This window comes from Anopheles nili, chromosome 3 (genome assembly GCF_943737925.1).
Source record: "Anopheles nili chromosome 3, idAnoNiliSN_F5_01, whole genome shotgun sequence".
Classification (NCBI taxonomy): domain Eukaryota; kingdom Metazoa; phylum Arthropoda; class Insecta; order Diptera; family Culicidae; genus Anopheles; species Anopheles nili.
This window is the reverse complement of record NC_071292.1, coordinates 47,729,330-47,745,465: the sequence shown is the minus strand read 5'-3', so window position 1 is coordinate 47,745,465 and position 16,136 is coordinate 47,729,330. Positions and strand designations below refer to the sequence as shown.

Sequence of the window (16,136 nt, the reverse complement as noted above, 5' to 3'; positions counted from 1 at the left end):
GGACAGCGAGAGCGAGAGAAATCGTACGTTCCTTGCACCGAGCGAATGCAGCAAACTCGCTTGCGTCGATTTACAGTTTATGCATTTGGCGTACTTTATGCTTCTTGGTTTACCCGCCACCAGAGACCAGACCGTTTCGGGATGTGATCACGCTGCAGGGATGCACTGGTTTTTGGTTGGGTGTATTCGGCCTATGGAGGTTTTGGGGCCCTTCCGTTTCCTTTGCTCGTTGCGAGCAGAAAGGATGAACCCATGTAGTTTTCCGAGGGGTTCCAGAATGCCAAAGAGGCCTATTCGAGCCCCGGGACGGTTGTGGACATTAGCCAGGAAAAGGAGTTTGGCAGGATTCCTTCCAGTCCTAAGGGTTCACATGGTTTGAGCAAGCATAATAGCATTTGGCACAGAATACGAAGTAGAAACAAACAAATTCGTTTCTCTTCGTCCAGGAAGTCAACAACGAAATCGTACAAAATAGGCATCGTTGTAAATCAACCATAACCAATAGCTCTCCTTCTTGGAAGGAAATGGAACGGACGATAGCTTCTTGGAGTTTTTGCTTTCTGCGGCGTGCAAGAAGTCCTTTTCTTCGTCCTGTCTGCGAATCGCTACGGTAATTGAACAAGCTTGAAGCTGAAGATTCGTTCTCGCTACATTTTGTTCTATTGATCTGTGCGACGAATGCACTGTAAATTATTCGCACAGCTTGTGCACAGATTTATTTCGTCGCTTTCACTCCAAGCGTTTATTTCTTTTTAGAAATTTCGACGAAACACCCAGCATAATTGTGCTTCTGCATTTGCTAAATGTGGCTTGGTGTGTGTGTTTTGTTCTTTAATACCCTCACATCCTGTTTCCGTTAGTGGTGGTGGTTGGCGGCTTCAGGATCGGAAAGAAAACAGCGGGTCCCAATGAAAGATGACACTTGGTTTCGGTTGTGGGTATGAAGTGAATCAATTTTCAGTCCCGTCTTTTTTGGTACCCCAAAAAAGGTACATTGAATATTGATGGGAAAATTGAAACCTTACGCGCAGTTTTGCTTCTAAAAAAGGACTTTTTTCGAACATTTTTTGATTCCTCTTTTAATGCATTCGACAAATGCTTATTGCACATGAATAAGCATCCGGTTGAGATTGCTAGAAAAACAAACCTGTGCTCTTTACAATCTTAAGGATACAAATGCCATATTTCTTTATTGACGTAAGTTGCAATGGCAGTCCTATAAAAGCTGAAGATCTTAAAATAAATTCATATCCATAAAAGGAAAACGATTTTAATGTGATTCGTCTCGTATAGCATTACAACAAATCGTAAAGAATATTCACTCTCCGTTTGATTGGCATCCATGTCCCGTGGAACTACTCAAACTAGCGACCCCTAATTACGCTTTCGTACGAAGGAGGCATTCGTATTCGTATTCGAACATGCAATATGACGAGGTTAATAAACATTTTCCATTCTCTTTTTTTTTCAGGATAAACCACGATTATGGCACTGCTATCCAATGGTGCTTCCTCGATGCAGATAACAGCACAGTCGGCCAACGGAGGCCCAAGCGGTAGTGGCACCGATGGCACCGGAGATTTCAACTCCAACGATCATATCTTCTTTTCGAGCCTGTTCAGCGCGCTGCCTTGCTGGGATGCACCGCACAAGCCCAGCTCCGGACCGGTTATGGTTCCACAAAGGTACGACATCGAGCTTTGCTTGTGCCACAGGCGAAGCCAAATCGGAATAGGACGGTCAGGTTCAATAATCTCCTCTCGTACGATCTCCCGCTTTGCTTTCAGCAATAACAACACCTCACTGGATCGTGATAGCATTAGTATTACGGAGGACATTTTATTCTCCAACGTGTTGGGTGCAATCGGATCAGGTAGCAGCGTCGGAAGTGGCAGCGGAACAACTGGAATGGGTCCCGGAGTTGGCATCATTGGTACCGCGAATGGGGCGAACAGTGGTCACGGTGGGGCCTCCTCGGCGGTGAGCGAAATTTTCGGTGCAATAGGTTCGGCCGCGTCCCACCACATGACACCGAGCACGTCCCCACAAACGAACTCTTCGAATGGCAGCCATTGCCCGTCATCCGTGGGGGCCATCTGTGGCCGATGCGATACGCACGCGTCAAGCCGGTGTCTCGACTGTAACGACGTGCTGTGCGAAGACTGCACACATCTGCATGGGAAGAATGCCTTCACGAAGGATCACTGCGTGATCTCGATCAACACAATCTCACCGATCGGTTCGGCTAACTGTATGGTGGGGAACGGGCATGGAGGTGTGGTCGGACCGGTTGGAGTCGGGAATGGATCAATGGCGGGAGTGATGGGTGAACCGCATTGTAATGTACACGGTGAGGCGTTGCGCTATCTGTGCGAATCCTGCAAGAAGGTCGTCTGTCAGGAGTGCACCCTGTGGGATCATAAGGATCACTCGTGCATTCCGGTGGCGAACATTTCGCACGGCGCCCCGGATAAGATCATGTCGATACTGGAGAGTGGTAAGCTGGGCACGAAGTACATCAAGGCTAGCATCGATCGTGCGGTCACGTACTCGCAGGCCGTCGAACGGGACGCGATGGAGGCGTCAGCGCGCATCCGGAAGGCGATGCGTCATTTCATACTTGCCGCAGAGGATCGCGAGCGGACGCTGCTGGACCGAGTGGACAAGTTTCGTCAGCAGAAACTAACCTCACTCTCGGATCAGATGGCGGGCCTGCGGGCTGCACTGGCGGGACTCTCGCAGACGTCCGACATGCTGACGAAGGCGCTGGATTCGGTGCCGGTCATGACGAGCATGGAGATTGCGAAAACTCTCACGACAGGCGAGAGCCAGATGGAGCAGTTTGCAACGATGTACAAAAATCTGCAGCCGAAGGAAGAGTTCATCACGTTCGTGGCTCCGAACTTTGAGCTGCTCCAGGAGATCCGCATGCAAGGCGACGTCATGCTAGTGGGGCAGCGCAGCAACTCGGTGTCCTCGAATGGGTCGGGAAGCACGTGCATCCAGGGTCCGTCAGGGGTGACCAGTGGAAACCTTGGCTCCGGTAACGGCGTCGGAGGAGCCAGCAGCGTGGTAGGAATCGGTAATGTCCTTACGCGACGTCCGATCGTACGCAGCACAACGCCAGCGCAGCGTATTAGTTCGTCGTCCTCGTCCTGGGAACCGATGGGAAAAATACCGGGAGGCAGCTCGTCTGTGCTAGGATCTTCTCCGACGTCTTTCGGCATCGGACCGATCCCTGGAGCACCAGTGCTTGGACAGTGCATCCCAGGTTGCAACAACCATGTGGCGGCTAAACCAGCCGTCGGACCAAGTCTGACTTTCGGATTCGATGGGCACGAAGACGGACAGGTGTCACGCCCGTGGGGCATCACTGTGGACAAGGAAGGACAGATTTTGGTTGCCGATCGACGTAACAACCGGGTGCAGATATTTTATCCAGACGGAACGTTCAAGCTAAAGTTCGGCTCGAAGGGAACGGCCAACGGGCAGTTTGATCTGCCAGCTGGAATCTGTACGGATGGGCAAGGCCGCATCATCGTCGTCGACAAGGACAACCATCGTGTGCAGGTGTTTTCGGCTGGAGGACTATTTCTTCTCAAATTCGGTAGCTACGGCAAGGAAAGCGGTCAATTTCAGTACCCTTGGGACGTGGCTGTTAACACGAAGGGCGAGATTCTTGTGACTGATTCGCGTAACCATCGTATTCAGTTGTTCAGCCCCGATGGTTTGTTCATCTCACGCTACAGCTTTGACGGCGTCAATCACAGCCGGTACCTGAAAGGATTGACAACGCCGCGTGGAGCATGCTTTACGCCGCAGGGCGATATAATTATTTCCGATTTTGAAAATCATCGACTGCTGCTGATCGATGCAACTCTCTCGAAGGTATAGTAACAGAAATCCTTCCTAAATTGGTTGTGTCAGGCAATAGTATTGCTTATGCACATGAACTTGCTTAAGTTGGAGATTGACGAACTGGACGATAGGACTAATTATACTTTCACCTCCACCAGGTTTTGGCTGCCAAAGGGCATGAAGGCTCGGCCGTACACGAGTTTAGTCGACCATCTGGAATATGCTGCGATGACGATGGCCGTGTGATTGTGGCTGATTCAAAAAATCAACGAGTTTTAGTATTCTCACCTCAGCTCGAGTTCCTATGGGCGGTAAGAAGGCGTTGCAATAGGGACCGTTACACGTAAATACCGCCACGAAATTGTAACTTTTCTAAATTTTACCCACACTCATACACAGGTTGAAATTCGACCCTCGTCGAATGGTTTGCTGGCAATCGGCATTGACGAGAAGGATAGACCAAGCGATGTCGCCCTTTTACCGGATGGTAGGCTGGTGGTGATGGTAGAAACATCACCGGACGCGCGTGACCAATGCAGTCCGCAGAAAACATTCGTCCAGATTTACTAGAAACTTTCTTACCCAACGCATCGAACAAATATCGAAAAGTGAACGTTGGAACTTATCTGCCAAAACAAAAGAAATTGTTTCTTACGTGTACTGTGTACTCTGTGTTGCAAAACTACTTGGCTCGTATAGAGGAGCATTCATGAAATAACACTTGAGATAGGAATACCGAAAAAGGGTAAAGAAGGCAGAAGCAACAGAACGTTAAATTATAATATTACATATATCGCAACGCTACTACCTCAAAACCTGTTTGATTTAGGTGTTTTGTACGTGATTTTGATCATTTTTTAATCCTGGAAAAGCGCTCGTTTGCTTATCTCCTTCAGCTGACATGGGTAGACGATTGAAATTAAAACATAGAAAATTATAAACATGTAAACTTTACGAAACCTGGAAGCTTGAAAAAGAATTTAAATCGGAAACTGAATAGTACAACAAAAGAGTTTTATAAAATGATAAACCGCAGAATGCACCATCAGCGCAGGAGAAAATTTAATAGAGCTCACTCACAGGAGAGAGACAAAGAAAAGAGATAGTGTGAGTGCGTGTGTGAGAGAGAGAGAGAATATAGTGCAGAAGAGGAACATATGCTTTATATGGCTTCTCTGTATGTGGTGTTTTCGTTTGTTAGTTTTAAATTGAATAATTTTCTTAAAATGTAGTGAATATGGATCAAATCTAAACAAAGAAGGCAAAAACAACATGATGATGATGCATCGTAAATATAGTACAATTGTAGATTTAGCTAAGCACGTATAGTTTAAAATACAGGGCCAAACACGATGTGGAGGCACTAGTTCATTCAGATTGACACGTCCTCCAAGCGGAACGTGCGTTTTATTTTCTAGTAGATGATCCTAAGTTTGTCTTCTATTTGATAGAACTTGAATGTCTGGTATGTTTTATCCCTACCCAAAACACGGTTTTGATGTTTTATTAGTAAATTTATTAGTCAAACCTATAGAAAATGTGTCATTAGTAATAGTAACACTCCTCAGGCTGCTACCAGCCTGGAGTAACAGAGACTAGACACAGTAAAGCAAATTCGAGAGAGACATTGGCGGCCATTACTGCAAATTATACTATAAAATACGAATGGTAACTTACAAGTCTAACTCAAGATAACCACAAAGATTAAAGCTACATACGCTATTCGACAAGACTGAACACGAACGAACAAAAAGCAACTTTCAAACGTAAGCGATGAAACGTGATGATTTTTGTAACGTGTATACATTCGAATATGACAAAGATAGTAATGGAATAGAAAATTCATTTTTATAATTGGTAGAAAATTACACGATACTAACGTGGGTGGCTCCAACTAAGGTTCTAGGTCCCATGTCGCATTTTATAGTGTCAGCATGAAGACATCGCTCTACGGCTAAAAATTAAACGCACTGCAATAGAAGTTTTTATCCCACCTATCATTATACCTTTTTAACCCATATTGCATGTCTGGAATATATGTTGGTTCAATGTGAATGTTGTTTCCAGTTCTATTTAAAAGTGTTGTGCACAGTCAACGCTATTGCTTTACGCAATCTTATTTAAGCGAAGGTACAGAAGCTTTTTGTTCGATGTTTGTTTTGTAGGTTTTAAACCGACTGACCCATGTTTTGAAAATGACTGACCATTTTTTTGTATTACTTGTTTGTTGAGCACTAATCATTGATTCATAGATTTTAAATTGTGTGTCAAACATGATTCTACCATTTACTGTCATTTGTCCTATCATATGCATTTTGTTTCCTCTGCACCGTGTCACATATTTTCATACTTTTTAATGTAAACAGTTTAAATTATTCTAGGAATCATTATCTCACTAAGGACATAACAGCAGTGAACACTGTTGCTGCCGCCGTATGTAGTCAATTTACGCTGTAGTGAACGTTACTTGTAACTTGATCGTACCATTACATCCTAGGTCGACAAATCATGTTTAGTAAATTGTTTTTGCACAAGTTTGTATGTCCCTCGTTGGCATTTTGTTAATTGTATGTTTATTTTATAACGATATACACATTTGTTCATTCACACATTTGTTCGTACAAACATGTCCCAGTCAAACACGAACTAGAGTGTTCGTTTTTATCATCGCGTTCATTCTCCACTCCGCGGGGATAAGAGGAACATACATAGATAAACGCATAATGCTGTTTACAGTTTTGTCAGAAAACGAACGTAGGATACGATTAGCTGTTAACTACTAGTTGAGAGAACTGACAAGTCGTTTCAACTACGCGTTACAGATATATCGTGTATCAAGCGTCCTGTGGACGATTATAATTTAAATGATCATTGAAAGGTAGCGCGAGGCTATATTTCGCAAGCCCTGGAAAAATCTTATATGTAGAATAATTGTTCCGTATTCGAGCGTATTAAACGTATTGTTAAGCTTCATTCTTAACGAAATGATCAATTTAATTGACGAACGGCTACGTATTGAAGATTATATCTCCAAAACGATCCAACAGATGAATCGATTCTTTAGAATCTCTGCAGCAAATTATAGAATTAACTATAGTATGTGAACCAATTGTAATATTCTTCAGCTTGTTCTAAAAGCAAGAAGCAATGCAAGATACTGCCAGCAAGGTTGTTCAATTTTTCGACTAATAGACCCGTAAGCAATGTATAGATTCGTAAGCGTAGCCATGTGTAAACATCAACTATATGCATTCTTATGGTGTGTAGAAAAACTAGATAAATTAAAACGATGAACGGCAAACTTCAAAACAAATATGATTTTAATACTTAAGTATGTTTATTTACCAGGATACCAAGACTTGAAAAAGCAACTCGCTTGTGCGTAAATCCATTCATGGACAATTATATATACATATATTAACTCTTGCGTCATTTAAAGTGACCAAAACACAATGTTTAAAATAAAACTAAACAAGGCAAAATTTAGTATTGTTTGCTAGAAATACGCATAGCAGAACATACTAGAATTAAATGGTACCAACCCATGAAACAAAACACCAGACCATCTGCTGGCATAAGACCATTTTGAAAATTTACAGGCACATTGCCATCCATGCAAGATCCAAGAGGATACAAACGAATGACGAAAAAATATAGAACGTAATCCACGTGTAGTGGATGATTTATATTCCAAAAAAAAGGGAAATGTAATGGCAATTTAAAACTGCCTCCATTTCAAAAGTTGTGATTTTGTAAGCGAAACCAAGTAGTGCAGACAGTAAAACACAGCAAGAAAAGAAAGCATTAACAAAAAATGACTAAAAGTATTTTGTCACATTAAGATGTCGAAAGCGAAGAAAGTGATTGTCCTGAAAATAATCAAAACTGGGCAGGCAAAGAGGAAGAAGCGAAGTTTTGGTACACGGTTGGAACGCAAGACATACATGATGGTTCGAAGAATGTTGCAAACTACGCGTTATGCAGCGAAAAATCGAATCATCCGACTACAAAAGAAGACGTATGTATTCAAGGAATGAGAAAAATGTGGCATTTGCGTAGCAGGGTATCACAAAGGTTGAAAAACGTTCTATGGCATCCTGAAAGCGCGCTTGTAAGTGCTTTTTCGATACTATCCCAAACGGTGGGAATATTACGCTGATCTTGGGATAAGATTGACCAGGAATTTTTGTGCGAACGTACAACGAGCGAAATCTTTGTCCAAAATTTGCTCGACGATTCGGTACAATATAACAGAGCGAGAAAGAGGGCTATAAGCATTAATCAAATTACTAGCAAAAGTTGCCATAAACATATAAGAATCGAATATTGCGATAAAAAAGAAAAAAAGAAGAAAAAACAAAACAAAAATACATAACGTGGAGTATATTTTATGTACGCTAAAATTTTAAAAGACTAGTGAATTAATTGCAAAAAAGCAGCATAAACAAAACCGTAAGAGCTAACGCGATATATGCTCAACACGAAAAACAAAAAAATCTTGTGAGAATTAAAACAAAAACACATGTGACAGGCGAGGCTAAGATCTCCATAAGACAAAGAAATCATTTGATGAACTTGTGAGCAGTATGAAACGATAGATAAAAACATCTTAAATACTTTTTTCATAGATTAAGCTAGGCTTGGTGCTTTTTTCATTACAGCCTATATCAAAAGATGCTAAAATTGTAGATTATTTTACGATACGTTTTGAGTTTTCATTTTCAAATCCTGCAATTCCAGTCTTTTAAAAAACCAAGCCAATAGGTATAACATTTAGATAAGTCTGAAGCAGTGTGTGTGCACGTGCAAAATGTGTGTGTTTATTGTAGACTACGAAACTGTACAATCGTACATTTCCACTAGAGAGCGTCGTTGTATTAAAAATAACATAATATCATACGGAAGCATAAATTTCATATTTGTAAGCAATCACAGGAAACTACAATATAGTTGACTGTTTTGAGGAGATGCTTACGAGAGACCGATATAATACGGTAGAGCCAATGTAAGCGCTCCTTAACCCCTCTTTCTATCTTTGAGGCTACCGATTATATAGATTTTGTATGATTCGGCGGTGGTATGTTTATGCGGGAAGAATCCAAATTTTATTTTGTTCAATTTTGCGTAAAAATTCCACGCTTCATGCGTAGCTGCCGAAAGCAATTCTCTTAAACTTGGCTGCGCTAAAATCGGGTATGCTATCAGCAATCGTACGACATTCAGTCCTCCATCGATTAAAGGCACGAACACATCACAAGAAAGGCTGATGGGTTGCGGTAAAAGCGAACCCAACCTGTCAACTATAATATTGTAAAAACTTAAAAAAGATTCAACAACACCATCGGTACAATCCACGTTTCACATTCACAAATCTAACAGCAAACGAGTTGGCTGACTGATTGAAACATGTAAGACTGAACGGTTCGAATTGTACGTGTTATACAAGATGGCTTTTTGTAAGCAAATTTACTTACCCCTTTTTGCGTGGTACAGATAATTGATGATCAGAAAATTGATGCTACTTACACTATAGACGGCAATGAACTAAATAGTTTGATTTGCATATGAAAGACAACATAGTTTTGTCACCAAATTTGGCTACCCATATTCGAGCAGCGATTAGTAGTATCAAGTTTGTCAACTATAAGCACATTGCAAAGCTTTTGATACTCCAAATAAGAATTTGTTAATATCTACACCTATACCATACTCTCATTTAGCATTCGTCCTCATTCAAGCCTACAGCATTAAAATTGCCAAGTTCATTCTAAAACGCCCAAAGACTAGACACAAGTTTTAACAGAAAAAATCATTAAACATAATGAGCAAAAGGAAATGAAACACTGCACCAAGGAACATTTTTGGATAATATATTTTTCTTGTATACAGTACTCGTATACATGTTGCTTGTATGCTTATACAAGAAAAGTTCCTGAAAAAATACTTAAAATTACTTTTTGTTTAATTTAAAAAAAGACAATGATAACGAATAATAGTATCCATTTGATAATTCCAGCTTTGCTGTTATAAAACGGTTTCCTCGTTGCGATACAACATAAAACATTGTGTTGTATTTGCATAGCTACATGATTAAAATGACAAGTAAATAAAAACGCACATTTCAGTGCACCAAAATCAACACAAATCTGACCTTTACAGGATCGCGTGATGAGTAGATACATAGTACTATTTTTCCGACTCTCGCATTGAAGTCTACGGTGTATTTACATAAATTGAAACAAAAAAGTTCACTTCAATAACACATGGCTTAGCGAACATGTAAAAAACAAATTACAAATTTCGTACAACACTCAAACTATTTGAAAATATACACAATATCAACTATGTTTGTATGACATTACCGTAAGAATGATTAAGAAATGAGATGCTTACAATGAGTGAAAGAGTCGGTTGAAAAGTACAATATTTAAAAAGGAATGCAAAGAGCCGTACAGAAGCGAAGCAACACTAGAACAATTGATCGATTGTGACGTTTAAACTACAAGTTGAATGCAGAGTACTATAGACATGGAAAATAAGGCAAGCAAAGCAAGTGGTTACCAACGACTGATTTTACAAAGCAAAAACATGAAGTAAACAACACCATGTAGCAAAAGCTATCGCAACGTGTGAGACAAAGAAGAGCGTGCACTGCCTTCGTGAGGAACACTGCGGTGACACGCCGATTAATGAACGTTAAACTAATCCGAGTAGTACCACACAACTGTCCGTACAACGGATAAAAACACTCAAAAACAAAGAAAACAAATCACTGATAAATAGCCGTTAAGCATCACAATCTTTCTCGCAAAGTTATACATTTGCTGTCCTGCATAAAACTCATCGCATTAGTAGACATCAACCGCAACATCACTAGCATGGCCAGGCAGTGCGTTTCATCATTGACTCATAAAAATTTCATTCATTAAAGGTGCCGAAGAAAAGCGAAACGTACAAATTTTGTGTTGCATAGTTTCACAAGCTTTCTTTCGATTCGCCGTTCGCTTTATGGCAACGACAGCAATTGTAAAACCAGTTCCCAATACCGAAGGTAATTTTTATGACAGAACCATTAGCTATAAAAATAAAAGGAAGCAAATAAACCACCGTCAAATGTAATATCTCTAAATCAATCAAGGTTTTTAATTGCGTGTGAAAATATCAAACAGAGTGTGTTTTTTTAAAACTGCTTTGATTTTATTTTCTTAATTACTATATAGTAAATAGCAGTTTTTTTGCATTCTCGCGTACCTTTTATCGTTCCATTGAGACCGCTGCACGTGCCAATTAGGATGATCCCAACGTATGTGAAGTACAGCATTGCAACCACGTGACTCAAACTTCTTTGTAGGTGCGTATAAACCATTTGATTATCATTTTCCATGATGTGGGTTATGGTCATGAATAGTGCTAAGACTGTAGAAATCAAGCATATCGATCGTTATTCGATCATTCGCTACATTGGTAATAGCCCGAAAACTTAGATACTCACCCCAGCCGATCATCCCATCCCCTAAATTGGAAATATACCAAGGACACGGATTCTCGTCTCATCGGAATATTAAACTCACCATCTCACTTCGCTGGTAAGTATTCATTGGATTTGCTGTCAACCTTCAATATTTAGCGTCTTTATATAACTCTTTGTATAATTGTGTATATGTTTGGGATTGTCTTTATTTACGAATTCTATATACTATACTAACTATATATGGACCTTGGGTCATTACTTAAAAAATAAATTTGTCCATCCAACTTTTCCATTATCCTAGCAGATGTTTCTTTTCTCAGGATGGGAGGGGAGCAGCTAGTACCTCTGATACCCTTTTCTAAGCTGGCAGGCGTCAAACTGATGGACAAAGACGTTCATAATTGTTCGACATGTCCTTGTGAGCATATCATTTAAAAAGACTTGCTGCTGCCTTGGAGTGTTAAACCATCGATCAGTAAAAAGTTATGACTATTTGATGTCAATTCATTGGGTCAGGACATTAAAGCCTATTTCGAAGGTCGTACAGTTCCATTGTTAGAGTGTAGTTGATGGATGGATAATCGTTATTATCGTTTTTATTATTTCCTGCACCACTTGTCTGATGAAAAGAAAACTCTCATGGTACGATTTGTTTAACAGAGCTCCTCAAATTAATGCTATTACCGGTTGTTGAGTTGAGAACAATACCAAATGAGCGATGTGCATGTTTCCAGCCCCGCACGTTAATGACGGTAATAAATCCAGAAATATTATTTTTAGACAAATCGTTTGAAATACGATAGTCTTCTTCACCAATCAATAATATCAGTCAATGATTACTGTAAAAGATAATGGACTTATAATGTTACCTTACGAAATTGTATTGTACGAAAGTTTATTGTAATATCTGGCTATTAATTGAGGCAAACATTATCAACATTTTTTTTCTTTTCAAAATTTAAATTAAATGCCATTATGTGCTCAATCGAAAATGTGCAAAGTTAAACTATTCCTGTTAAAGGTGGTACATACATATTTGATGCAACAGCATCATATACAACGCAAGTTGATGTTGCCATTATCACGCCGGTACGACAACAACAAACCCGATACTGGTCTGAGAAACCGGTGGAACGAGAATTCGAACGACATTGCATTTTGTTGGGAGTTTAATTGTACAGGTCATCCTAAAGATATATTTATCGCAAGGCGGACTCAAAGCTCATGGGAAGACTACTTGGGGCGTAAACGCCATTGCTCTTTAGTATAGTAGGTAGTTGGTTCAAAGTTCAAATCGTTCCTTTAAGGTAACCTTTGACGAGAGAAGCAATTATATATTGAAAATTGATTTCACCTTGCACGATTCTGGTATACTGACATCATGCATTCTACGTTAAAGATTATCCGCAAATAATGCAGTATAACTTGAAAAATATGAATTTTAGAACATACGAGGATCTGGATTTTCTTTAATCACACTGAAAGTTGATAAATATTTAGCAGCTTGTTGTTTCCTACAAAAGAAGATCTTTATAATGTTGGCCATATCATTGTGCTATAATTCTAAATACGCACCGTGAAATGTAAATTTGACAAAATGTAAATTCCAAGGCTACAATCCGTGGAATTTTCGGGAAAAAATAGCTTTTCCCGTTTTAGCTCAAACCACACAGAGCCTGGATGGTCTCGGAATCTGGCAATCTTCTCACCTTTGCCGGTTCACCCCTAATTGCCAAAAAAAGTATTTAATTTTAGACACAACCTTGACACACACACACAGATCGTTATATAGACCATTTGTTGCTGTGTTTTAAACAGCTTTTGGCCATTGGTAGACCTAAATCGTAGTCTATGGTGCATGCAGTTAGTAATGCTGGAACATTAAACCGGGGTTATCTTTTATGCTTCGACTTTTAATATCGGCTGTACTTTGTGTGTACTATTTGTGCGTTTTGCTTTTAAAATATGGATAATTTATTCATCAGCCATCATGCCGTCATTTTAACTAGGGATAAATGCTTTTTCTTACATTTTGAATTGAATATTTTTTGCTGTTAGAATTGAAGACCAGTTTTTAGTTGAAGAACAATGTGATGATCAAAACGGGTAGCAGCAATTGCAAGCCGAGTTGTAACCATTTCAGTCACAACCAGACGAAGCAAGAAACCACTTACGATCGCGCCAGCAGAGTTCAGTCTCGCCTGTCCTGAATGCCAATGACAATGCGCATTGTCTCACGATCGTTTATCCTGCGGATCAAAGTGCGAAAAAAAAAGGCACGACAAAAACTACGTTTCTACGCTGACGATACCTTTTAACGATAGCAAAGGGATGTAAACGTTACTACGTTAAGATTTTTTATTTGTCCAATTCAAATTAATCACCCTCTCGGATGTGTGAGAGATTGCAAGCCATCAATCCACCCGGTGTCGCTTTAAACCATCATCGTCGGACACTGTGTCGGTCAACATTTTTTTGTTCAGCTAGTTTAATTCTCTCTCTCTCGCGCGCGCGCGTGGGCTATTGCTTTTCCGACCCCAACGAACGCTTTTCCTCTCATCACTTCCTTTTCCACCCTCTCTATTGTTTATTAATTCCACCAGCCCACAGCGCCACAGCCGTCTTGTTACGCACCAAACTCTCACAAACGCAAACACACGCCTTCACGGTGGTAGTGGCCAACGAGTCCCGCTCGCCTTTCCCTTCCGGTGCATATCAACGAATCCCCGCGATGCGCCGCTCAGTGCGTGAACAGCACGCAGGCAAGCGCGGTGTGAGCGAGACGGAACGAACACAAACCATTAGACTTGAATTTCTTTTCACCCCACGGCATCCGGCGACGCGGACATCGCGTTGACGACGGTGAGTTTCAGACCAGTGGCTTAGTCTGAAGTGGTTCTCTCGCGACGAAGCTGTGTCAAACGGGAAGCAATGTGTCGTGCGTGCAGTTAAACCCAACGTCAATGGGAAGATTAGATTATTACGCGGCAATTGACATTGCCGAACTTCTCTCTGTTGCCGGTGGTGAAAAGTCCACCCGATAGCGGTTTCTTTCCGTGGGGGTCAGGTCAATGTACCAAGTGAACGAATTAACTGGCTCAACTCTCGCTAGCAATGTGCATCGGTTCGAGTGGATGCGTTGAAACGCGTAAAGTACTGAAAGGTCACAGTTAGTTCAGTCAACACACGTGTCTGCTTGGAAAACAAGATACCACAAAACTTAACTTGAACTGGGTGTGATTTGTGTTGTGGAGATTAACTACAGTGAATTTGAGTGCACTTTAGACGGTAAAGTTCCTGTTGCATAGGTAAGCCAAAAACAGCCCAAATCCATCTTCACAACGAAATCAGGGCTCGTTCAGGCGTTCCCGTCTTATCGCTTGCCCAACCATGCACTTGATTCAGTGTGTTTTCGTGTTCCATTTGGGTGGTTGTGAGAGAGAGTGCGTGTGGGGGTGCGTTCGCGAGCAGAAGTAAATTTGTATACTTTACTCTTTCCGCAAAAAAAGGCTATGGTGAAAACAGGGTTTTGGTTTGTCTTATATAACAAATTACTTCGACGCCGGGCGAAGGAATGTGTTGTTAGCTCATTTCCTTGCATTCAGGAGGTGCTGGTTTTTTTTGGGATAGGATTATCCAAAGCCCTTAAAAGTGTCCAGCTAGCTTTTTTCATTTTCACTAGTGCGATGCTACGAAATGGTTATTGTGACACTTTGGCTTTCGCGAAAGTTACTTTCCAAAACACTGGGAATGAAATTTCAAACGCCACTTTTGCGCAATCGGTGCCCGGTCAACCGTTTGGTCAACGAAAAGTGACGAAACCGTGCCTATCTGGGTATGTTTATAAATTTCCGGTATTTGACCTTGGGATTGCAGTGATCACCGGCAAAGATTGGATTTTCCGCTTGGCTGAATTGTGATACATATTTATGCGGTTGATACCCAATGAAAATTAGGAAGGTTCGCTTTCCTTCCGTTGGATTATGCTACTAGTCTTTTGGTAAATAAAAATATAGTAAAAACATGATGAAAACAGCTGAAAACCCTAATTTCGGATGCCAATACCATTCAAGGTTGATAGAATTTCCCAAACTGGTAGTTAAATGCGTTTGGAGCTAAACCATCCATATGAAGACGATTTGCGCTAGCTCGTTAAACATTAGCAAATCGGATTGTATCAAACTTGTATGTACGTATACATTTCGCACCTTTTGTTAGCTCCATCGTTTGCGACGGTCCAACGACAGCGAACAGAGAAAATTCCGTAGCATTAAAATTGCCAGCATATAGTATTCACAAGGTGCAGTTTAAACATTGATAATTGCTCAAATAATTAAGGCCCAGCCTTCTATTTTATCGTACTTTTCATGTTCTCTACAACCGGTTTTCTACTATCAAAGTATATTCATTTTTATCACTACTTTTAGAAAGCAACACTAGGGATTAAAAAACAAATATAATAACAAATTGTATTAACGGACTTCATATAAGACGGTCGTGCAACATGGCTATGAATTTTAATACTTTTGTTGTTGTTATTGTTATTTATTTAAGAACGGCCTGGCTGTATTTGGAATTTTTATACTTTTGATTATTATGGTTTTCATACATTTGTTATATAAAATTTATAATACTGCACGCTTAAAACGCCTCTGAATGTTAGTTCTGATTGCTATATATGCATACAATTGACGTTTATATTATCCATAAAGTAACAATGTTTTTAACATTGCTTGCATATTCTGATATGCGGTATGGTATAATTCGCTTTTCTCCAGTTTCAATTCATTGGATGAAAGATGCAGTG

At 40.5% G+C, this 16,136-nt stretch overlaps 1 protein-coding gene across 1 annotated transcript; it reads left to right on the top strand.

The window, feature by feature from the left end:
• Window positions 1-1,485: 1,485 nt before the first annotated feature.
• On the top strand, window positions 1,486-4,428 carry LOC128726347 (protein wech). The gene is made up of 4 exons (XM_053820151.1): window positions 1,486-1,685; window positions 1,788-3,888; window positions 4,017-4,169; window positions 4,258-4,428. The coding sequence occupies exons 1-4, from the start codon at window positions 1,486-1,488 to the stop codon at window positions 4,426-4,428; spliced, it is 2,625 nt and encodes an 874-aa protein (XP_053676126.1).
• Window positions 4,429-16,136: the final 11,708 nt, after the last annotated feature.